The sequence below is a fragment of the Cricetulus griseus genome (assembly GCF_003668045.3).
Source record: "Cricetulus griseus strain 17A/GY chromosome 1 unlocalized genomic scaffold, alternate assembly CriGri-PICRH-1.0 chr1_0, whole genome shotgun sequence".
NCBI classification, from domain to species: Eukaryota; Metazoa; Chordata; class Mammalia; order Rodentia; family Cricetidae; genus Cricetulus; species Cricetulus griseus.
In genome coordinates, this window is record NW_023276806.1 from 242,079,256 (window position 1) to 242,105,000 (window position 25,745).

At 42.2% G+C, this 25,745-nt stretch overlaps 1 protein-coding gene across 5 annotated transcripts in view; it reads right to left on the reverse strand.

The window, feature by feature from the left end:
- The window catches only part of Klhl2 (kelch like family member 2), a 110,121-nt gene that overhangs the window by 56,269 nt on the left and 28,107 nt on the right, over positions 1–25,745 (reverse strand). For 4 of the 5 annotated variants that reach the window (XM_027394060.2, XM_027394057.2, XM_027394059.2 and 1 more), the window contains 2 exons: positions 24,838–24,944; positions 13,801–13,922 (listed from right to left, as the gene is read on the reverse strand). In XM_027394060.2, coding sequence (XP_027249861.1) covers positions 13,801–13,922; positions 24,838–24,944 — 229 coding nt within the window. Of the gene's footprint in view, positions 1–13,800; positions 13,923–24,837; positions 24,945–25,745 lie in introns of those variants that run through there. The other variant, XM_027394061.2, reaches the window with a different exon arrangement.

The following is a 25,745-nucleotide window of genomic DNA, read 5'->3' on the forward strand; positions in this document are numbered from 1 at the left end:
GAGGACTTACTTTCTGTCACACAGTAAAACTGAACAAAAGTAGAAGGCAATACCCCTCCACATGTTGTACAGGGAGAGATAACCTGTTTTCTTCAACCACTGAGTGCCAAACAAATGGAATAGGTTGTTATAAATCAAGTACATATCATGCTACAACAACCACTCCACCAGAGTTTTATCTCAACACTAATTCAAACTCAAAAAACTCACTATACGGAGTTGATAATTTACTACACTATATGTAGCAAACTACAACAATAAATGCCCTGATTCAGCATACAAGGCGCCAGACGGCCACTTTCTACCCAGTGACACAGGCGATCTTAATGAGTTCCTCATCATCCTCAGCCTTATCTTTTTTATTGCTGGCCATTTCGTATTTCTGCTCAACATTCATGAAACCTTTTTAATATTTTTGCATGCTTAAACTGGTGCATCTTACAGCATTTCTGTGATGTGGCAAGGCATTATTGGCTTCACTTAATGGCTAAGAGGACAGAGAGGTTAATGCCCTACTCAAATCTATTCTTGAAGCTAATGGTAATTCAGGACTTGAGCTGAATATGATCATATGATAATTAGCCAGGGTCCATGGGCCCACAGAGTTTTCTAGCAGTTTTCTAAGGGCTTATTATTTTCTGAGTTGTTCAGCTGTCATTTAAACATGTAGCATTATACACTTAAGTGATTGTATCCTAAGAGGCCAATGAGGACACTTAACGAGACTGCTCAGTAGATGCTCTAGTTCACCTGCAAGCTAAGTCTCCTACTGAACTTCAACTCATGTGGTACTTGAGCAACTCCTAAACACACAACCGCTGTGCAGGAAGAGAGGTCAACATATCGAGATGACCAAAGGGTACTAATAGGGGAGCAGACCTGGAAAGGAACTTGTCAGTAAGTATAAAATATAACCAAGGGGTTGGAGACAAGCTCGGTTGTACAGTGCTTGCTTAATATGCTCGTGAGGTTAAGGGTTCAACCCCCAGCACAGTGGTGTTGGGAGGGGGCAGCCCATAATCAAATTTATGGTTATAATCTCTTTTAGACGAGAGTATTTTTTCATAGTGTGCATGTCCACATTATTAAATATCCACAAGCAATCTCAGAAGAACTCAAAATTCCAGGGCCCTCTGGTTGAGAATCGCTACCCTAGTGACCCACCGCAGCTAGCAGAGTTAGATATCTACATACACAGGTGCCCAGGGAAGGAAAGCACAACTACCAGCTTACTAAATAAACAGGCTATGGAAAGAGCAAATGTTTGTTAGGGCTTTTCAAGTACAGCCTATGAAAGGGGGAGGCACTGGATTTTGTGGTGTGTAGCCAATATCCATACTGTATGAAACATGGGTTCTAGAATAGACTGAGTTCAATAGGACCATCCCTACCTCTTCATCTCTGACAAAATCTCTCTTCCTTGGGAGTCCATGCTCCCTATACGATGATCTGATTACAAATTCTATCACATAACTAACTAGATTCTATAATCATGCACATTACACAGTCCATGCATATATAACACTCCTTAGAAATACCTGTGACCATACTGAAAAATATAAGGCTATTAAGGCTCAGTTATTAATCTTTTAATTTTGACTAGCACGATCTACTTCTCAAGAGTTTAGTTAACCCTAATGAAACAATTTCTAAAGCTACAAAGCCAGAAAACAGAATGAAGACTCAAGGTCCAGCCATCACTCTGGGGTCATCTGCACGGCTCCCATCTCAAGAAGGTCCATCTGAATGTCTGTTCACTAAAAGGAAACCTACTTTCTGGATTACTGCTGAGTACTTATGCTTCCTGGATAGTCATGCAGTTGCATACCGGGATTTTCCATATTAGAAATGTACCCAGAAGAATGCAATATGGAAGACCATACAGACAGGTCAGATAAATCACTGCCACCAAGCCTAGTGATTTAATACCTGGGACCTACAACCAGAAAGGAGGGAACTGCCTCTCAAAAATTGTCCTCTGGTCACATGGGCACTGTGACATGCACACTCACACATGTATGCATACACACAATAAGTAAATAAATAAATAATGCAGTCTGGGTTAAAAGGGGAAACAGAAAATACAGACAAATAACAATGTGTTTATGCAGTTAGTAACAAACTCAGTCAAATACCTACTATTTATCAAACTTCCCCTCCCATGCGCTATGTAAATCCACTCCCCAATAAGACTTTTTGCATTGCAATCTAGAACTTAAAAGTTCCAAGAAACATGAAATTTTCTAGAACTGTTTCCTATTCTACACTCTAGCCTTTAGAGATAGCCTTTAGACATGAATAGAACTTTCTAATCTCTTATGATGACACATTGAAATTACTCTACTAACTGGGCACCAGCCCCACCTAGAGAAACAACAGTGCTTCATGACACACTGATGTCAATCCCCACTGGTACTTCTTCCTCCCTAAGCCCAGCTTCCTTGAAGCTCACATCCTCTCACTCTCCTTAGTGGGATTATCTGATGACATCAGTCACTGCTGCTCATTTACCAATGGCCTTTTAAAAACCTAGACCACAGTTCTCTAAAGCACAATTTCTGACAGGTTTTGAAAAATACACAGATCCAGATAGAGTGAAAACACAATCAAATAACATCTCTAAAACAGACAGCCATCTCCTTCCCACTCCTCTCAATTACCTGTCCATGTGTTCGCCTTCCAGATTTCAGTAATATGGAAGGATGACAGAAATGTGGGACATGCCAGTCACTCAGCCCAGCTTGGTGACACAAGCCTGTCAATCTGCAAACCCTTAAAGATGAATAATTTTGGTATTAGGCCACAGAGCTAGTGGTTTCCTCTTCAACATTTAATGGCAGAAGCTATACTCATCATCTCCTTTCAGAGATGGCTGAATGCCACTGAGGAAAATCACACAACCATTCTAGCTGATTGCTCTGGACTACAAATCTCAAGAGAGCTCTCAACACGATACTTCTACTTACTGTGTTTCGTGAGCAAATTTACCTTTGTCCTCTTCGAGATGATGATGTCTCACTGCTGGTCTCCTCTTAAATCTTCAGCATCACTTTGCCCCATCTTCATCTTTGCCCCATTCATCAGGTAACTTACCACCAACCCTATCTCTGTAAATACAGGCAGGCTGACAGGACATCTAACCTACCTGCATCCAAACCATTACCCTACTTAAACCTACAAACACATCTGCATTTCAACAGTGGAACTTTCCTTTTTCCCAGCCCATCTACTTTGTTTCAGATCTTAACCTTTATCAATCTTGTAAAACTTTCCCAAGTATACCCTTCTCTCACTTTCCCCCACCTCTGCTTCTCCATGGGTCACTCTGACTGTTGCAGAAACTTGCTTTAAGATACTAGCATTAAGAAACAATCCCTCCATTACCCTTCTCACCCCCTTCAACCAGCAAATTTCTCTTGGATTTCAAAGCAAAATGCTTTGGATGAGCAGCCTGTGATCCCTGCAGCCTCCACTCTAATCAAGTTCTCATTCTTACCATCCCATCCAAATGTTCAGGTCATCCTCAACTAGTATGACCTGCAATTCACCATCCATTCTAGAACATTCTGCATAGAGTAGCACTAATCAGACAAGACACCGGATAATCAGCATAAACTCAGACTGCAAGATAAACTGCTGAGTACAGCACCCACCGGCTGATATCACCCCAGCCAATGTCAATTCTCCACTTTCTCAGCCTGTCACAAACTCCTGGCATTTTCCCCCAGAGGACTCCTTTCTCTAAAACTAGCATCCACTTAGCTCCCCTCTACATAACTGGCTGCTCAGCTGCTCGTCCAAACTGCAGAATACTTGACACTGTCACTGGTTGTCTTTCATTCCCTTTTTCCTTCCATTCTCTATGCTACCGCTCAAAGCGAAGGACCTAGTTCAGTGACTTACCTAGCAGCTAGGTGCCAAATTTGAGAAATCTGATCCTTTCCCAACACAGAATCAAACCCTGCTCAACATCACTTAGCAGTACACTTCACAGTCAAGGTGAACATTAAAAAACAACAAACAAACAAACAAACAAAAACAAACAAACAAAAAACATCCTTAGTAAATCTTTATCACCTTCAAGCAAACACCAATTTCATTGGCCCTCCCTCTAAACATCTCCCAAATCTAGTGCCATGATTCACCACTTCGTACCCAACATCCATTCTCTCACTTGGCCTACCCCAACAGGTCTCTAAATGACCTCGTGAGCTGCAGATGGCACTTACTGCTCTTCCAAAGGACCCTGGTTGGATTCCCAACACCCACATGGCAGGCTACAACTGTTCAAAATCTAGACCCACAGGATCCAATACTCTCTCCCAAACTCGTTGGGCACCAGGCATGCATGCAGTACACAGATATACATGTAGGCAAGCACCTAAACACATAAATAAAATTTTAAAAACTAAAATTTTATCACTACACCTAGATACAATCTATCTTCCAAATAGCAAGTGGAAGAAGGAAATAAGTCCTACATATAGAATAAAAACCCACCTCCTCACTAAAGTAAATTCCCACCTCGTTGGATCTATTTACCTTTCCAGTGTCAGTCATCTCTCTCCACTCTTTCCATAATATACTCTCCTCACACAATAATCACCTTATGTTGGGCACGGTAGTGCATGCTTTTAATGCTAACACGTGGAGGTAGAGGCCAGCCTGATCTACACTGTAAGTTTTAGGACAACTAATGGCTATGTAGAGAGACTCTGATTCAAAAGCCAAAAACATACAACTAAAACAAAACAAAAAAGTGGGCAAACCCTTTTCTTTTTGACCTTAAGTATGACCAGCTTACTCCCATCACTGTACCTGATGCTCCTTCTGCTGGCGACATTCTCTGCCTTCGTCTCTAGGTCACTCCTTATTCTCTTCATTCAGCTTTCTGTTCTAATGAGTCCCTCTCAGAGCACAGTAATAACTCAAAATTACCCTGTTTATTAGAGTGTTTATTGTTTACCTTGCCCCTCCCCCTCTTCTACAACAACATAAAGGCTTTCCAGACAGGGACCTTGTCTCCCTGTTTGATACTGAACTGCCAATGGATAGAACACTGCCCGGCACATAGCAAATACCCCATAAGTATTTAACAAATTTGATTGGAAAGTGGAATTCATCAAGATGAGTATTGGCAGTGGGAAAAATGTAACAAGCAAGCACAAATGGCTCCGAGGCGAGAAAGGAAAAGGCACGAGCCATGTGCAGGAATCAGTGAGAGTTACCAACCTGACCCAACTGATAGCCTGCCCAGTCCACATTCAGATCCTTACAACCTCATATCTTCCAGTTCAGTCCTACTTATTCCAAAACCAATCCTGTCCAAGATTGCCAAGTCAATTAAATTCCAAGCCAGCATTTACAGTGTGGTCTGCCAAGCTGTCCTATACATGAGCGTGATCTCCTAAAACACAATGTGGGCCCCCAAACCTCACATGTTAAGTCCCAGCTCTTGGGCTTGCTCTCTAGCCCCTTGTAGGAAGAGACACTCCAAAATCCCAACCATACTTGACTTTGGTCACGCCCATCACCTATCCCTCAGCCAAATTCTTTACAGATTGAAGCCATATCCACATAACAATTGCTCTTCATGTATCAGACAGCACCCTTGCCCGAGAGATATCATCACACACCACCACATGCATCCCCTCCACCTCTTCCATTTCCACCATTACCACCACCTCCATACTCACCTCAACAACCACTTCCATTTCTACTATTACCACCAGGAACACCACCAGCCACAGCATCACCACCAGCACCAGCATCACCATAACCTCCTCCATCACCACCATCACTACCGCCAATTTTCTCCATCACCACCACTACTACCACCACGATCTTCTCCATCACCACCACCGCTACCACTGCAATCTTCTCTACCAACACCATCACCACCAACACCACCTCCTCTTTCAACACCATTATCAATATCCCTCACATCATCACCTACAGCACCTTCTCTACCATCATCGTTATCAATATCACTCCTCCACCATCCCCACCACCACCTGCTCCACCACCATTATCACCAATACCACCTCCTCCATCAGCACAAGCATCCCCACTGCCATTTATGTTCATTACCAAGAACCGATTTCAAAGCTCTCAAAAAATGCTCATTTTTAATTTGTTCCATTTCTAAACAAATGAGATATTCTTGTCCCAGACAATTGCTGGTGACGCAACATAAAACTTTCATGAATTGCTTAAAACTCATCCATTTAAAACTATCAAATTCCCTCCAGTGATAGCACTCCAATACAAATGGAGCCAAGAGATGAATGTTCATAAAGTCAACAGGTAAGAGAGCTCTTGTTTACAGCAGCACTGTTTGTTATTACCTTTGTTTTTCACGCTTACATCAAGTGAAAAACACCTACTTTTAGCAAGCCAAAACATACCCCAAAGCTGAAAAGTCAAAATGTATGGAACAAAACTACAAATTAAGCAAAGAAATAAATAATGAAAACACTGAAATGTGTTAGAGTCTCCAGAAACGCTAACTCCTACCTTAAGTAACTTTGAGATAAGGGAATTTTTTTCTCTTATAAAAGCCTTTATATTTTCTTTTCTCTTTGGTTGCACAGGGATCTAACCCAGGGCCTTGCACACTCTAGGCAAGTGCTCTACAATAGAACTATATATCCCCAGTCAATATTTTTTAATTTATAAAAATCTCTTTATAAGTACTGGGGAGGTGACTCAAGAGGTACAGTATTTGCTGTACAAACATGAGGACCTGTATTTGATGTCTAAGATCCAGAGATAGGAGGGAGGAAGAGAGGGAGGAAGGGAGAGAAGAAAGGAGGGGGAAAAAAGGAAAAATAGGACAGAAAGGGCGAGCCAGCCAAGTGTGGGGTAGGGTACCATACATGTGTAATTCCAACACAGGAGAAGCAATGAGCAAATGATCTCTGGGGCTTGCTGGCCACTAGTCAAAGTAGTGAGCTCCAGGTTCAATGAGAGACTCTATCAGCAGCTAAGAGGTCTTGGTGTGCAAGCATGTAGACTGGAGTTCAGATCCCAACACCCATGTATAAACCAGACACAGCCCTATATTCCTATGACTCTGGCACTGAGAGGGGTGAAGAAGAGGATTGCTAGATCCCAGCCTAAACAAAAACTACAAATTCCAGGTCCAGAGAGAGGCCATGCATCAAAAAAATAAGGAGGAAAGTGATAAAGGAAGACATTCAATCCCTGCCTCTGGCCTGTGTGAGCATATACACATGCATGCATATACCACACATATGCAACACACACACACACACACACACACACACACACACACACACACACCATGAAGAGCAATAAAGACACCAATATTGACCACTGACACAAACACATGAATGTGTACACATACAAATAAAACTAACACCAGAAACATCAAATGAGATAAACAACATATACATCTAACATGTTGGAGATACAGCTGACTAAAAATTCTGCTTTAATAATATTCATACACATAATCATATATTTATACCTTTTATGTCAACTTTTTTGAGGGAGGGTCTTACTATGTTCCCCTCTGTTGGCATTACAAAGGTTCTTGCACCACCGACCAGAAGGGAAACCAGCACTGTTAAGCACACAGGGGCCTCTCCTCAATGGAGGAGGTAAAACACCTGTTTTCCTGCCCAGAAGGCTGGGAGCAGGTATTGTTAAAGGACCTGGTGGCCCTTTTGTTATCTGTGGAGGCAGACCTCACCCAAATCTCCCAGAATATTTATCCCAGACTCTCCCTCCCTAGACCCTTATCTTTAGCTCCCAGCTAAAGCCATCTTCAGGGGAGATTTCATGACTGCATTTTATGTACTGCTGGCCTCTGTGCTATCTTCATCAGAAACCACATTAGATTAGCCTTTCAGCTAGAGAACCAACCCTCCTCATGGCCACAAGTACTTTGGAAAGGAGTTTCTAAGTAGTCACACCTTAAGCTGTTTAGTATTCCTGGAATGGGAATGGCTGTCGCCTGGAAACCTTTCCCCAGATTGTACTGTGTTTTAAATATGCTGATGAAGTCAACCTGAACCAGGTTTCATTCTCATCTCTTCATGCATCAAGCCTACATCAATACCTGCAGGGTCACCTGCATCCCTTGACTAGCCTTGAACTCATGACCCTCTCACTTCTCCTTCATGCAGAGATTCTCACCAAGTGGGTCACAACCCACATGGGGGATCACATGTCAGATATCCCATATACCAGATATTTACATTACAATTCATAATAGTAACAAAGTTGCAGTTATGAAGTAGCAATGAAATAATTTTATGGTTGGGTTACCACAACATGACGAACTGTGTTAAAGGGTCATAGCATTAGGAAGGTTGAGAACCACTAAGCTACTATCATAGCCACATGTCAGGAATAGTATCGCAGGCATGCACCACAATGCTTGGCTTGCTAAGGTGTCTTAATGTGGTGAGAAAGGGGAAAATGTACATGGATCTTCTGAAAGTATGCAAAAGTTCATGCATACTCTTTCACACCTCCCCTTGGGAATAGCTTAGAGGTGTCCATGACTGCCAGATCTTTAAAAGCCCTCCTAACAGCAGACTGCAGCTTTGTTTTCTTTATTCCCCAGATTTATAACATTTATTAAAGTCTGCTAAAGAAGCCATCTCCAAATTCAGACCTGTGGGAGCACGTCTCAGCCTGTTATAAGGAATGCACGAAAGACAACATAGTTGTACAAAGAAAGAAGTCAAACTAGAGCAAGGTCATGGTGAAATACAGGTGTTCCTTTTACCTCCCTTTAAAAATCCAAGTCACTGTAAATTCTTTTACCTCAAATTATTCACCAGCTTAGAAATATATGAAACAAAACAGCCAAACTCAAAAGTTTAAAAATACCTAACAAAAAAACCAACAGTAAGACCACGGGGGAAAAAAATCAAAATCAAGGAAACCTGAAATAGCCCTGTTGCTTATATAATACAGAAGAGCTTCTTCCTTCTTTGGAGTGAAATCCTCAAATCACTCATTCCCTCATTCTGACTCAACGTTAACAGCCTTCACCTCAAATAGCTATCACTGTGTTTTAAATTCGTGCAAGAAGGAGACAGAGACTGGTGGGGAAGGGAACTCAAACAAGAAGATCTGAGAAACAGGATAAAGGTCTTGTTCTGACACCAGCTGACTGGGAGACAGCTGGCACCAAGCACTGACAGTCTCAAGGAGACACATGCTTCCAGAGACACTTGTCACAGTGTCACTCAGCTTCACTTCCAAATCAGAAGCCTAGAAAAAGGAGTTCATCTTGTGAAAGATTTGATTATAGGTCTAAGAGAAAAATCAAGCAACAACAGCACATATTTGCATTCTACAATGTTCTGTCGACATTGTCCACACTAGAAAAAAACATAGTACTCAGGGCAGCCTGGGGTCACCAGATAACCACTAAAACTTCATTCAGCAAAACCTTTCTGAGGTGACCAGACACCTCCACTGTGCTACCCCTTTCTTTAAAATGGACTGGACTGGGCAGGAAATTTTAAACACAGTACAGACAGACAAAGACAATCAAAACCGAGTAAAAGAGAAGTGTGATATGCATCCATCTATAAAAGCCTTACTCTAGAGTATTTCTGTAAAATACTCCTTACAGAAAGGTCTAAAGGTCTTTTCAAAACATGGCTTTTCAGTGGACTACGAAATAAGGATTTTACTAAACCAGGGTACCCCTAAGCTAAAGACCCTCCCCATCTACAGAACAGAACAAGGATGCCAATGCAACTCTTAGAATGTACTTCTTTATTTTTCTTTCTTTAAAACAATCTTTTTTTTTTTTTATTTTACATACCATCCCAGTTTCTCCTCCCTCTCCTCCTCCTGCTCCCTTCATCTACCCCCTGGCCCCACCCACCTCATCTATTCCTCAGAGAGGGTGAGGCCTCCCATGAGGAGTCAACAAACTCTGTCATCACATTGAGGTAGGATCAAGGTCCTCAGCTCTGATCAAGTTATCCCTCCTCATGGAATGGGCTCCAAAAAGCCAGTTCAAGAACAAGGGATAAATAGTAGTCTTACTGCCAGGGACCCCTTAAGCAGTCACCCAAATTCAGTCCCATGCAGGTTCCTTAGCTGTCAACCCAAAGTCAGTGATCTCTCATTAGCTCATGTCAGATGTTTCTACGGGTTCCCCATCATGATCTTGACCCCTTTGCAAATATAAATCCTTCTCCCTCTCTTCAACTGGACTCTGGGAGCTCAGCCCAATGCTTAGCTATGTATCTCTGCATCTTTTTCTATCAGTTACTAGATGAAGGTTCTTTGATGACAATTAAGGTAGCCATCAATGTGATTACAGGGGAAGGCCAGTTCAGGCACCCTCTCCACTAATGCTTAGAGTCTTAGCTGGGATCATCCTTGTGAATTCATGGGAATTTCCCTAGTGCCGGTTTCTCGATAACCCTATAATGGCTCCCTCTATCAAAATATCTCTTTCCTTGCTCTCCCTCTCTGTCCTTCCCCAATTCAAGCATCACATTCCCTCATGTTCTGCTCCCTCTCCCCTCCTTCTCCTCTTTCACCTTTGCTTTATGTCTAAAATCCATATATGAGTCAGTACATACCATGTTTGTCTTTTTCAGTTTGGGTTACCTCACTCAGGATGTTTTTCTAGTTCCATCCATTTGCCTGCAAATTTCAAGATGTCATTGTTTTTCACCATTGAGTAGTACTCCATTGTGCAAATGTACCCCATTTTCTTTATCCATTTTTCAGCTGAGGGGCATCTAGGTTGTTTCCATGTTCTGGCTATTATGAATAATGCTGCTATGAACATAGTTGAGCAAGTGTCCTTGTGGTTGAGTGTGCATCCTTTGGGTATATGCCCAAGAGTGGTATGGCTGGGTCTTGAGGTAAACCGATTCCCAATTTTCTCAGAAACTGCCATACTGATTTCCAAACCATACTAGTTTGCACTTCCACCAGCAATGGAGGAGTGTTCCCCTTACTCCGCATCCTCTCCAGCATAAGCTGTCATCAGTGTTTTTGATCTTAGCCATTCTGACAGGTTGTAAGATGGTATCTCAGAGTTTTGATTTGCATTTCTCTGATGGCTAAGGATGTTGGGCAAATCCTTAAGTGTCTTTCTGTCTAGAATGTACTTCTGTAAGGGCTAAGCAATACACCAAAGCAGTTCATCACGGCAAGGAGCTTTTCTCAAAGGCTGTGACTAATATATTAAGACTAGAGTGTGACAGTTATTAAAAGAAACCTGAGAGGTGTTCTCACTCCTAACAGGCAATGTTCCCACTGTAAAAACTGCTACAAACTACAGGAAAGATAAGACTTACTGTTCAGACCCTCAGGCCTGCAAATCTGTAGCAATTCCCCTTCATGTGGCCATTATGTGTCAAAGAAACCTGGAATCCATTTGCTTCGTAGATATAGAGCATAATGACACTCATGCACATCAATAAATAAAACGCACAACAAAATAAAGCCAAGGAACTTTCTTATTGAAAACAATGTCTCCAGAACCCAAAAATAGTTTAAGTGTACAGAAAAGTCCAGAAAGAGATAACGTATTGCAACCTACTCTCATTTCCTACATAATTCCAACACATTCCTCCACGCTAAAACAAATGTTCATTCAAGGTTTTGAAGATGGAGTAGTGGGTAAAGGGTTGCTATGCAAGCATAAAGACTTGAGTTCAAATCCCCAGAATCCACATAAAACCAGATACAGCAGGATGTATCCATAATATCTAAGTTCCTACAGCAAGACTGGAGACAGAGACAGGAGAATCCCTGAAGGCTTGCTATCTAGATATCCTGACATAGTGTTGAACAACAAAGAGGCCCTGCCTCTAACAAGGTGGAAGGCAAGAAAGGACACTCAAGGTTGTCCTCTGGTCTCTACATGTATACTATAGCATGTATGCCCCCGACAGATAAATTAAAAAGTAATGTTCATTAAGCATATGATCCAATCACCCTTAGAAACAACTCCAAAACAGATGGTGGCTTTTCAAACATTTTACTCATAAGTGAGAGGCCCAAGCAAAGTGTAGAAAGTCTAGAAAGAGAATAATTAAAAGGACTGCCAGGAGGCTTAGCTTCCTCCAGCTAACATTTTATAGTTAGCAGACAGCATGTGACATGCCACAACAGCAGTTCTTCAGTCTCCATTCAAACATGAAGTAGACCATTTCAGTCAGTCTGAGGCATAAAACATGAAACCTACACCGTATTTGTACAAGTAGAATTTAGAAACTGTTTCTTAAGAGTTTTGGTACTAGGGGTTGGAGAGATGGCTCAGCAGTGAAGAGCGCTTGCTTAGTCCTCCAGAAAACCAAAGTCTGGTTCTCAACATGCATGGAGAGTAGCTGACAAGCACCTGCAAGTCCAGCTCCAGGGATCACAAGAACTCAAATACACATGTTTCATGCACTCACACATACACAGACATATAAATTAAAAATAAATCTTTAGAACAGGTGGTTCTAAGTTCTCTTTGTTGTCTTTAAAACAGTATCCCTACTGAAAGGACTAAATAAATACAAACATTTAAATGTTGATAGGGCCTAGTCACCCAGAATTAAAAGATGCATGTATTCTTTGCTCAACCCATTCCACTTTCAGCAGTCCAGCTTGTGGAGCTCCTGCTCACAAATATTTAGTGATCTGTAAAAGGGGAGCATCATGCACACCCATCACCATTACCATGCACACAAAAGAACAAGCCATTCTGTTGAGTGAAGAAAAAAAAAGCAAAGTTGCCAAATACAGAATAAACACACTCAAGATTTAAATTCTGTGCACGCCTGTCTTATGCTCACGTACTTGACAGAATGCATGGCTGAAAGGATCCTGTCACACACAGAGGACAGCAGCTTGCCTTTTCAGGAAGGGGAAGATGGATCTGTATTCACAGAAAAGGTCCTCTCCTGGTCACTGTTCTACAGCTGTGAAGAGGCACCATGACCACAGCAACTTACAAAAGAAAGCATTTAACTGGGGCTCACTAACAGTTTCAGAGGCTTAGTCTACTATCAGCATGACGGGGAGGACATGAGGTCAGACATGGTGCAGGATCAGCAGCTGAGACCTACATCCTGATCCTCAGACCAACAGAGAGCCATTGAGTCTGGCTTGAGCTTTTGAAACCTCAAAGTCCACTCCCAGTGACATACTTCCTCTAACAAGGTCACAGCTCTTAATCCTTCTAATCCTTTCAAACAGTCCCATTCCCTGGAAACTAAGCACTCACATATATGAGCCTGTGGGGGGGCATTCTTATTCAAATCAGCACAGGGCCTGTAAAGAAGAAACTTTCCCTCTTTCTGCAACATCCTTCTATGCCACTTAAAACATTTACACATTAATGTACATAAAAACAATTGTTCTCCACAGAAAATAAGATGCCGCATCAAATTCTGGCTAAATTCCAGAATTACTTAAAGAGGATACTCAAATAATACAGAATTAATGAATGTTGGTAGTCAAAAACATCCTTTGAAGACTTTATCTTTCAAAGGAATAAAGAAAACCTGTGGGCTGCATGAAGCAGGAGTTATAAAGAATGTGACAGCGTTGTCACAAAAGAAGGAGCATTAACCAGAGAGGAAAAAGATGTGTCTCAGATCTGCAAAGACACAAAAGGTACTGAAATCAGACCTTTAAAAAGACGCAATCATTCCAAGTGTCCCTCAGAAATAAAATTTCAACAATGCATCTTATTACTGTTGGCACAAACTGTATGCTGTGTGGAAATGTGGTTTTGGATTAGAAAAACTGCCCACATTAAAGAGCTAAGCAGTGTGCAGCGCCTGCTCTTACCTGTACATTTTCTTCTGTGACCTGAATCTCTGCGGTGTAAACATAATCAATTAACATCCTCAGGGTCCAGCCATCGACCTCTTTTATTCGAACTCTCTTTGCTCGGCTCTCACTCATCTCACCTAAAACACCAAGGAAGGAAGTGAAGTTACAACAGGAGACTACTGTAGAAATACCAACATCAAGACAGGCAGGTCTATCTTCCTGCCACTCACTCAATTAGGCAGGCAACAGGATTTGCCACTGTTGCAGCCCTCAGCCACACCCCTAAAAGGAGTCCCAGGCAAACTATACACTACTTCAGCTTGGCACCTGAGCCTGAAGATAACACTGGAAAAATGAAGGTGCCCTGCACCCAGCTGCATGAATTGCATCCAACGTTGCCCATGCTGCTGAGCAAGGTTCCTTGACGGAGTGCTTTCTGTTTGGGTTGTTGTTATTGCTGTGGTTTGGTTTGGTTTGGTTTGGTTTGGTTTGGTTTGGTTTGAAAGAGGGTTTCTCTGTGGAGTCTGGCTGTCCTAGAACTCCCTCTGTAGACCAAGGTGGCCTCGAACTCAGAGATCCACCTGCCTCTGTGTCCCAAGTGCTGGGATTAAAGGTGTGTGCCACTACCACCCAGCTGGGATCTTATTTTTTTTTTTTTACTACGTTTATTTGTTTGTTTAGTGTGTGTATGTGTGTCTGTGTGTGTGTGTGTCTGTGTGTGTGTGTGTGTATGTGTGTGTGTACTTGAGTGCAGGTTCCAGAAGAGAGCATCAGATCCAACTGGAGCTGTATTTATGACAGTTTTGAGCCACCCAATGTGGGTGCTGTGACCTGAACTTGGTCCTTTAGAAGAATCGCATGCAACCTTAACTGATGAGCCATCTCTCCAGCTCCCTCCTTACGTATTTTTAATCCCATCACTAACAGTAGCAATGCTACCATAGTTGGCTGATGCCAAAGACCACACTCTGAAAATGACTTACTTAGCACCTTTTCTTCAAAGAGCACAGAGACATCTGCCCAGGGCCTGGGCCAGACATGGAGGCCCTGGCTTTTTGCAAGAAGTCCCAACCCTCATGTAGGAGCGCAGTGAAAAGCAAATTACACAAACTGCTGAGATTAGTCAAAGTGTTATTACAGAGGTCATCTAAGTTCAGCTCCTACTTGCCATCTGCAGTCCCCTCATCCTCAAGTAATTTTAAAAGCAGCACAAGCTGCTACAGTCTGGTGCCCTCTGTGTGAGCAACAGGGCATCACCTAACAACCTAGGATACAAGGAGATGCAAACAGTTAAATGGTGAGGAAGGAAACCCTAATTAACTAGCTAGGCCTGGTGATACAGGCATGTGATCAGCTACTCAGGAGACGGAGGCAAGATCACAAGTCCACAGCCTGCCTGAATAACAATGAGTTCAAGGCCAGGCCAGGCAATGTAGTGAGACCCTGTCTCAAAATCAAAAGTAGAAAAGGGCTAGAGGTGTAGTTTGGCTATGAAGTGCTTGTGTGGCAAGTGTGTCATTCTAGCCTCCATCTCCAGTATTGAGAGAATCAGATACACACAGAGAGACAGAGCCACAGAGACCCTGTTATAAACTAAAAGCGAGCCCAAGAAGGAACGACCCTCAGCAGAAGAATTCTGTCCTAAACTTCACTAGGACTTAGGACCAAAACTTTGGGCAGCTGTGCCACCATCCATCACCTTCCCTTGAACCCTGAATCTCACATTAATAAAAATAATGGTGGACTCAAGATCTCTTGAAAGCTCGGTTCTGTTTCAGACATAGTGTACTGCTGGAGCCATAAACTACCAGGAAGGCCTATGGGAATCTGTAATTTTACAAGACTCCTTTGCAAACAGAAGCCCTGGGTGGGCTTGGGATGTGGGGTGTGGGATAATCACAGCCATAGACATTTCACTGCATGTTCCTCTGGGGCCTGACAAGAGCTCAGACAGAAGCTGCTCTCAGGGCTGAATTATCTCAAAGAGTACCCTGTCTCTCCCCAATGGGGAAACATCCATCTGTGGTACCGAAGAGGGCACTTCAAGAGAAGGGAGGGAATGGGATTGTTTCTGTGCTCCCACCTTTAAAAGGAATGGAGGGATATGGAAAATCAATTCAACTGCATGTCCCCCTCCTCTCCCTGTCTCTTGGATCTCTGGGACTTATATAAACTGAAGCCATATAAGTGCCAAAAGTTAAGACACTGATTCTTACTAATAGGTGTGTGTGTGTGTGTGTGTGTGTGTGTGTGTGTGTGTGTGTGTGTGTGTGTGTGTGTGTGTGTGTGTGTGCAGGCCAGAGGTCAGCCTCCTGGGTAACTTATGAATAGCACTGCCTTTGAAACAGGGACTATCTGCAGCTCACCCATTAGACTAAGCCAGCTAGCTACCTGCCCCCACCTTTCTAGTACTGGCACTGTAAGTATACATTGCCATGTCTGGTTTTTAATATATATATATATATATATATGTATATATATATATATACATATAATATATATATATATATATATATTTGGAGAATTTCATACAATAGTACTTTTTAAATTTAATTCAAGTATTTCTTTTATGTATACGGGTGTTTTGCCTACATATAAGTCTTTGCACCAAGACCTTGCCTGATGTTATCAGAGGCCAGAAGAGAGCGTTGGATCCCCCAGAATCAGAGTTACAGCCTGTTGGTTGTGAGCTGTCATGTGGACGCTGGGAATTGAATGTGGTCCTCTAGAAGAGCAGCCCCTGAGCCATCTTTCCAGCCCTTGAGGTATTTTCATTATATTCACCTACAATTCATTCCTTAACTCTTCCCAGATCCATCCTGACCTCCCTACTCTCAACTTCCTGTCCTCTCTTTTCTTTTTTTAACTTAATAACCCATGGACTCCAATTTATTCTGTCCATATACTTCTGGGTGTACACGAGGGCACGCCCATAAAGAAAACTGACTCTCCCTCCCACGGAATTCACAGACTTTCCTCAGCTTCTCAGCTTCTCAGTGAGGGCTCGTGAACCACTTCCCACCATGTTAGAATGTTCACTGCCTTCATCTTGTACAGCCTTAGAGCAAGCAAATACAGTGTCTATGAATTCATGAGTGCATTCGTCCTGATGTACTCAGAAGACACTCTTTGGCTCCTGTCCTCCCTGCCTCTGGCTCTTACAGTCTGTGTTTTGCTTTTATACATGGGTTAGGGGCAAGCACATTACCAACTAAGCAACCTCTCCACCACCTCTCCAAATCAGATTTCAGAGAAATGCCTTCAGCAGTAAATACCATGCCCCATCCACAGTGCCCCTGGAATTTGCAAAGCCCTAAGGAGCTTATAGCAATGTAAGCAGAAAGCCATATACCTAGTTCCCAGTATTCGGCATGAGTTAGCTTAGATAAAAGCCTTAGACAAAACCAAATCTCTTAATTTATGTATATGACTGAAAAAAAGTAGTTCTATGCCAGGCAGTTTTCACTATTATGTTTTTATAGAGGCCCTTTGCTAAATCACATCTTTTCCTTATATGTCATTTTTTTAAAGATTATCTCCTTAGAAAATTCATCTGCTTCCAACAAAGTCAACCTCAATTATATACTGCTTTTAAAATGTCTTGATCTTAATGTTTTTCATTCTTAACCCACAATAAAAAAGCAGCAAAAGCAAAAAGCTTGCCACCAAATGCATTAATAAATTAAAAATTTCAATAATCAATGCACAGGGAAGAAGAGGGAAAGCTATTTATACCCGGATCCTAGGTGTTATGCGGTATCTTAGTTGCTGCCCTTTGCTACATTTATAGGGCATATGTTTAAACAGTGTGGCTTTCTGAGATTTATATTTGGTAACGAATTTTATAAGCTATCACAGGCCACCAGGATGGCTCCATGCATAAGTTGCTTGCTGGTGCGCTGAGCTGGATGCCTGAGACCTACATGGAAGAATGAGAACTGAGACCACAGGCACAGCACAGCACAGCACAGCACAGCATAGCACAGCACAGCACAGCACAGCACAGCACAGCACAGCACACATGGGTCCATACGAATGTACTCACAGGCAGGTGCATGGCCTGCTCTTAGAGAGACCTGTGCTCAGTGCCTGGCTCCCACATGGTAGCTCATAGCTATCTGTAACTCCAGTTCCAGAGAATCCAATAGCCTCTCCTGGCCTCCATGGGCACCAGGCATGCACGTGTTATACATACATACATGTAGACAAGCACTTACACATAAAACAAATAAATCTTCAGAGGTAGAGGAGCTATAATGGTACTATACAGCTCTTCCTATGTCACGTATAACTTTGCATACTCTTGATGGCCCAAGTTATGTAATATTAACTCAGGAACTATATTAAAATCTCCACATAGATGCTTGTGCTAAACACCTGAAAATTGTCACCTTGCACTGTATTCTTTTCATTATCCACTGGTCCATCTTTCACCAAAGCCTGCAGAATGAACTAACCTTAGTTAGACCTCCAATTCATCCTCCTACCTCTTTCTCCCTTTATCACCATACCATAGGAGCCCTATCATCTTTGGGAGACCTCTGTAGCACCCATCCCATTTTTTTTCCAATTATATGTACATGGGTCTGTGTATGGGTGTGTGCACATAAGTATGAGTATGCTCAGGGTCATAGAGGGTTTTGGATTCCCTAGAGCTGGAGCTACAGGCAGTCATGTGTCACTCAACATAGATACTGGGGGCCAAACTCGACAACTGTCTAATGCCTATCCTTTCTCTGGTGCTAACTTGACACATGGGGCTACCGTGTTCAAAATTGGCCCCTTGCTCCTTGATCAAGTGTGCAAACCCTTCCACAGTCAGCCTCTAGTAGGGAACTGTTTGTAGCTTTCCACACAGACCAAACAATTTCTTACCTTGATACCTAAGCTGAACTTTATCCTACTGGGCTCCACACCCCTATTCCTGAGCTCCGTACCCCTAGTTCCTCGGCCAATCTCTACACATTCTTTAGGATTTCACTAGAACCTCTCCAAGACATATTATCTGCTGGTGGCCCACAGTTGGGTTGGTCTCTCACCCTAGATACAGTTGGGTACCTCATGCTTGTCCACTCTGCCATCATCAACCCTTTCCCTAGCTCTTTTGGGCTTCCTAATGGCACAGATGAAGGCTCTCTTAGTCCAATACTCCACAATGCCTGATAAAAACCCAAATGAATTGATAACTAAGTGAGAAAAGTAGCTTCACTTATCTGTTCTGAATGAGGTAAATTAAAAGTGAATGGAGGGCTGGAGAGATGGCTCAGGTTAGGAGTGCATACATACTGGTTCTGCAAACGACTTGGAATTCGGTTCCTGGCACTCATGCTGGTAATTTACAACTGTCTATAACCAGGTCCAGGGGATCCAATGCGCCATTCTGGCCTCCGTGGGCACTAAACTCATGTGCACAAACCCACATAGATACGTATGTACATATAACTAAAAACAACAATAAAACCTATATGTGTGAAACCACCTTTCATGGTTAAGTGCACCTTCCACCCCTCATCAACGAAGCCTTTCTTTAAAACAAATGAAGACCATACAGAAAACCACAACTAGACACAATGTGGAGATCAAGGGAACGGGAGGAGCTTGGCTCCATCTACATCATAGCTCCTTCATCTATGGCTCACTGAACACCACAGAAGAGCCAGAATACCCACAAGTCTGCTGTGAAAAAGTCTCTCCTAGGAATGGCTACATAAACAAGGCTGGACCAACAGCAATACCAATGGACAGATTAATACAAAAGGTAGAATTTCTGTGGGGTCCCAGACAAGAATGAAAGACAATGAATGACTGCTGAAAGAAGGGAAATTAGCCTCTTCCTAGAGATGAGTCCCCTTATCGGCTGCACAATACAGAGCTGTCAGCCCTGAAACATGGGAAGAATTCAAAACAAAGTACCTGGGAGGTGTTGGAGGGAGTAAAAGGGGGAAAGAAGGTAACAGGACTCTATTTCAATTAAAAATATATTTTTAAAAAAATAAAAGAAAATCTAAAATGAAAAAGGTGAATAGGTTTAGGATAAACTCTATAATCTACTACACAAAAAGAAGTCAGTTATTCTAATTTCAACTATTTATAATGAAGGGGTAATTGAAAAACAAAAACATAACACTAAAGCATTGATTATATTGACACCCTAAGAAATGACAGAAAAGAATTAAGAGAAAGCTGAAAGTCACATTTAATTGAAGAGTTCCATCACTCTTCAAGTTGACTTGCCATTGACAATAACCATCACTGACTTGTGCTCTCTTAGTATGGGCTCCAGAGATGCTGCTGGCAATGTCAGCCTGACAAAGGTGACTCCAGAGGCCACAAGAGTCAGTCACAGTAGTAGTCATGGATAGACATGCCACCCTAGTTCTTCAGAACTCTGCGGCAAATATGGCAAATGTATGTATAGCTTTAGTCTCATTAGGATAACTTGTGGCAAAAACTTATTAGCTCCAAAAGAGCAGGGACAGGAAAAAAATGTCCCTCCTTCTTGAAGAAGCTGGGTCCACTCTTATGGACATCCTGTATTCCAGGGGACCAACCTGGAGATATTCATTGATGGTAACAGGTAGAGACAGAAGGAAACAGGTCTCCAATAAAGTTCTCAGGCAGAAGATCAGCTATGCCCGGTGCCCAGTCTCCTCACTATTGGGCCCAGCTTGAGTGGCATTTTCTCCAAGCTGCAGGCACTCTAATTTAGGCTCTTTCCTGCAGCATCCTAGCTCATTTTCTTCCCAGCAGCCATGAACAGCATTGCTCTTTCCTAAACAAGTTTACTCACTTCCTAACCTAGCCTCCTCTCCCACTAGAATCATAAGAACAGGAACTCGTCTACTTTGTGCATCTCCATTGTCCTCAAAGTCTATGAGCAAATGGAAAATCCTCAATTTCCTGACGCATCAAAGCATGACTCTTAGACAAATAGAGCTATGAATGTAACTTTCAACATTTACATTAATTGCTCAATTGATAATCTATGTCCACCTTTCTAATTTTTTTGCTAATTAATATTTACTATACATTACATACATACATACATGCATACGTACGTACATACATACATATGAAGCTGTACAAAGTGCATACTCCTGCTGGACAGTGGTTACACACACCTCTAATCCCAACACTCAGTAGGCCAGCCTAGTCTACAGAGTGAGTTTCAGGACTGCTAAGGCTATACAAAGAAACCCTATCTCAGGAAAAAAAAAAAAAAAAAGTACATACTCCCAAAAGTACATACTATTCAGTATTTCTTACGAATTCAACCTGTGAGACTGTAGAGATGGCCCAGTGGTTAGGAACACTTCCTGTTCTTCCAGAGGACCCAAGTTCAAATCCTAGCACTGACATCAAGCAGTTTACAACTGCCTGTAGCTCTAGTGTTAGGTGGATCCAACACCCTGGCCTCAGACCTCTGAGGGTAGCTGCACTCAAGTGCACATATACAGACACACACAGATAATTAAAAATAAAAATAAATCTTTTAAAAGAGAAATTTAACCTGTATCACAAAATGAAACTAAATGTGCTTGCTACATTTCTAACAAACAGTCTAAAAACACAAGAACCCAATTTGTTATGTTCTTTCTCAAGTCTTAGTTAACCACCTGGCCTGACTCTAAATAGTCCCAGAGTTCACAAGATGAAAACCTGCAACTACACCGTGGAATTATTTATCACCTTCTTTCTCTATTCAATACTGGAAACTACAAGGGGTAACAGAATTCTTTTTTATATCATATACTTCGAATGAAATTTCACCTCCAGTTTATGGGAAATTAAAGGGCCTGGACTGAAGAGGTGGCTTTGTGGTTATGAATGCTCATTGCATTTATACAGGACTGGACTCCAGTCCTAACACCCATGTCTTAACTCCAATTTAAGGGGATGTTAGCTGCTCTTCTAGCCGCTGCAAGCTCCTATACACTTATGGTGCACAGAAACTCACACGGGTTCACACACATACATAGAAATAAAAATGAAGTAAATATAATGTTTTCCCCTGGAGACAGAGCCTTGCTGTGTTGGTCCTACTGTCTCATACTCCTAGGCACAGGCTCCCACATAGCTAGGACTACAGGCCTTTGCTACTGTGCATCCCTAGCAGGGCTAAGTTAATAACTACATTTTTGTTACTCTATGGAGAATAAAAAAACTATCAAAGAAAATGTCTATGAATCCTCAGCTACATGGTGAGTTCAAAGCCAGATTGAGCTATGTGAGACACAGTAGGAAAAGGAAGGAAGGAAGGAAGGAAGGAAGGAAGGAAGGAAGGAAGGAAGGAAGGAAGGAAGGAAGGATAAAGAGAGAAAGAACGAGGCTATGAAGAGGAATAATTACACAGAAGGCATGGGGAGCTGAAAGTAGGGGAGATAAGAAGGCATTAGGGGTGACTATGATTGTGGTGTGTCTGGGCATGCATGAAATGTCACAGTGAAACAATTTATAGATACTAATAGTTTTTTAAAGGAAAAAATTATAAATGTCTAGCCTAAGGTTTGTTCAATCTCCTATTCTTATACAGTATAATGAAATTTAGTTTATGACTGTGATACTTACTGCCAGTGCTAACTGGGCTGTTTCTCTTGGTTTTGGGTTTGGCTTTAACTTTTAAAAAATCATTTTTGAAAATTTCATACATGAATACTATATCTGCATCATTTCCACCCTGCCTTGTCTCAAACTGACAATTGACCAAGTAGCCAGTGAACAACCTTGAACTCCTGTCTCTCCACCTTCCAGCTGCTGGTATTACAGGTGTGCATCATCATGCTCAGCTACACCAAGCATCTTATCCTGGCCAAGAGAAGTGTTAAGCAATTCACATGCATGACCTCATCCAATCTTTACAAAATTCTGGAATGTGAACAATATTATTATCCTATTTTCCAGATGGGAAAAGTGAAGCACAAATTATTCAAGTCAGTCTCCAAAGACCCAGTGGTCCCCACAGGTTGCGTCCCCTGAAGGCTGGCCACACAGAAGGCACAGGTCTTTACTGCAGCACTTCCAGAGGAGTGCTCACATAAGGCAAGACTCTCTCCAGAACGGCATCCAGGATAATAAATATGATATAAGCCAAAAGACCAAAGAGAAAGTCGGCACATGGAAACGCGCCCACCCTTACCTCTTTGGTATTGGTATTTCACAGCCCTGACTGACAGTACCCTCCAATGCTTCCCTGATGTGGCTCACCTGTCTGCTGTCCATCCTCCATTCCCAATGGCTAAACTCTCCTCAGAAAGAGCAAAGCAACAAGGCTCTGTTCTCCTCCACTGTTAGAACACACAGTGTTTTCCCTGAGCCCACTCTCTCTGCATGGCCCATGTTCATCTGGGTAAAGCCGCTGCAAGCATAGGAAACTTCCTCTCATTTGGATCACTGGGCAGTACCATGTTTCTACATTTAAATTAGGTTCCTCTCATCTCCCCAGCTGCACAATAAGTCACTGGAACTGGAAGCCGTTATACCATTTGTGTCTTTCTTGACACAGGAAATACTCAAGAGTCTCTAAACTATGAACAACATTTTTTTTCCCCCAGACAGGTTCTTACACAGCCCTGATGATCCTAGACTTAAAGTAGATCAGGCTGGCCTGGAAGGTGCAGAGATCCACCTGCCTCTGCCTGCTGGGATTAAAGGTGTACACCACTTTATAAGGTTATCTTTGGCTTACCTACCGTGTACTTTGTATTTGGTGTACCAAGACACTGAGACTAAACTCACTGACCAGATAATGCATTTCTTTGTACAACATTACACTTAGTCTCCCCTTAACAGTTTTTGCAGTTTCGGTTACTCATGGTCAACCATCATCCAAGCATATTAAATGGAAAGTTCCAGAAATAAAGTTCCTAAGTTTTAAACCATATACTGTTCTCAGAGGCATCCTGCTTTTATCACACCTGGGGCATGAATCGTCTCTCTATTCAGCATAGCCACACAGTATATGCTACCCATCAGTCACTCTTAGGTAGCTGGAGTATTGATCAACTATCCAAGTATCATGGGTCCTAGGTCTATGTGGCCCTTATTTTATCGGATAATACTTCTTAAGCAGAAAAACAGTGATGCTAGCTATTTTATTATAGCATGTTTTCATTATACCATTTACTCTGAGTTAACATTGTTACTCTTTACTTGCTGAATTTATAAGTTAAACTTTACAGGTACATATGTAAATACAAAAATATTCAGTTTACACAGGGTTTGGACCTATCCACAATTTCCCTCCCGCCCTCCCCTCTCCTCTCTTCCCCTTCCTTCCCCTCCCCTCTCTTTCCTCCCCTTTCTCCCTTCTCCTCCCCTCCCCTTTTTTCTCCCCTCCCCTTTTCTCCCTACTGTCCCCTCACCCTTTTCTCCTCCCATCTCTTTCCCTTCCCTCCCTTTTCTCTCCTCCCCTCTTTCTTCTCCCTTCCTATTCCCTCCCTTCCCCTTCCCACCCCTCCTCTTCCTTTACCTGGGGCTGTGCTGAGGACGGAACCCAGGGTCTGTGAATACTAGATTAAGAGCAGTATCACTGAGCTCCACCCCCAGCTCTATGTTGCTTTTTGTTTTGTTTTTTTAATGAGGCTTCAACATATATTAGTTCTTTTCCAAAAGTGCTAACAGCATTCTATACATGTTTATACATGCCAAAATAAGTGCTCTTCAGACAACACTTTAGTTTACTATAAATACTGGATAAAGCAAATGTGAAAAACATTTGGAAAAAATATAAAGGAGTAGAAATGACTGCCCTTTAGCATACACAAAAAATGAACCAATAATAATTTCAGGGCCCAAATGCTGCTGTAAATGGCAGGAAGGCAAACTGAGGGAATATTTGCAAATGTAAACTTACAGCGAGCGGCAAGGCGAAAGCACACATGACTAATCACGGTATGTGCATGCTTATGGATGGCAGCAATGCAAAGCAAACACTGGTGAGTTCACAATGAATTGAGACACTGCCTTATTTCATATAACCAAAATGCTGAAAACAAAGGTTAGCCTGGAAAAGGCTGGGGTCTGAAGAGAGTCAGAAACTAAAACATCTCGTACCTGTAAACATGGCGTGGAAATAAGGGCTGCAGGCCGCCAGCACCACTCTGTGAGCAGGAATCTCCACGTCTTCTGCCACGATCGTGACATCACACAGCAAATTTTGGCTGTTCCCATGGAGAAAAAGATAATGTAAATACCTCCGGTAGTAATATTATTCACTATTCTATGCGAAACTGCTGCTGTAAAAAAAACAAAAAAACAAAAAAACAAAAAACTTCTTTTTCTTGAGTTCTTCCTTACATTAAAGAAATCCCTACCCTTCTAAAAGCAACCATGAACATAAGGACACAGAAAACAGTATACTAAATGAAGGCCCAGTGTGCCAAGGCCTGTGCTTTTCACAGAGATCTGTCCAAACTCAATGACTGATTTCTCACCCTGCAGGGAGTTAGGGAGGAAGACCTTGTGAGCAGACACAGCTCAGTAAGAAAAGTGCTGGCAAAAACGCACGTGGTGGCGAAGCATGATGAGGAGGACTAGCAACCTAAGCCAAATACCCACTCCTGCCAAATTAAAAAAGATACTCAACATGACCCTGGGTCCCCACCCAAAGGTGAAATTATTTTCAATTACACTGGCTGCTTATAATCATTTGGGCATGCAAAGCTTAACCTGGACCATTTTACCAAACTATATTACCACTAACAAAACTGAAAAGCATTTTGTAATCTTAAAGAAAACCATTATTCAGATATCATACTTACAAAAACAGCCACTTTAGTTCCCTTTAGAATGTGTGGCGAGTAGGTTTCAGGTGCTTACATGATACTACATTCTCTGGATAATTAGAAAAAGTTACTAAGCTGGATGGTGGTGGCACATGCCTATAGTCCTAGCACTTGGGGAGAGGCAGGCAGATCTCGTTGAGTTCGAGGCCAGCCTGGTCTACAAGAGCTAGTTCCAGG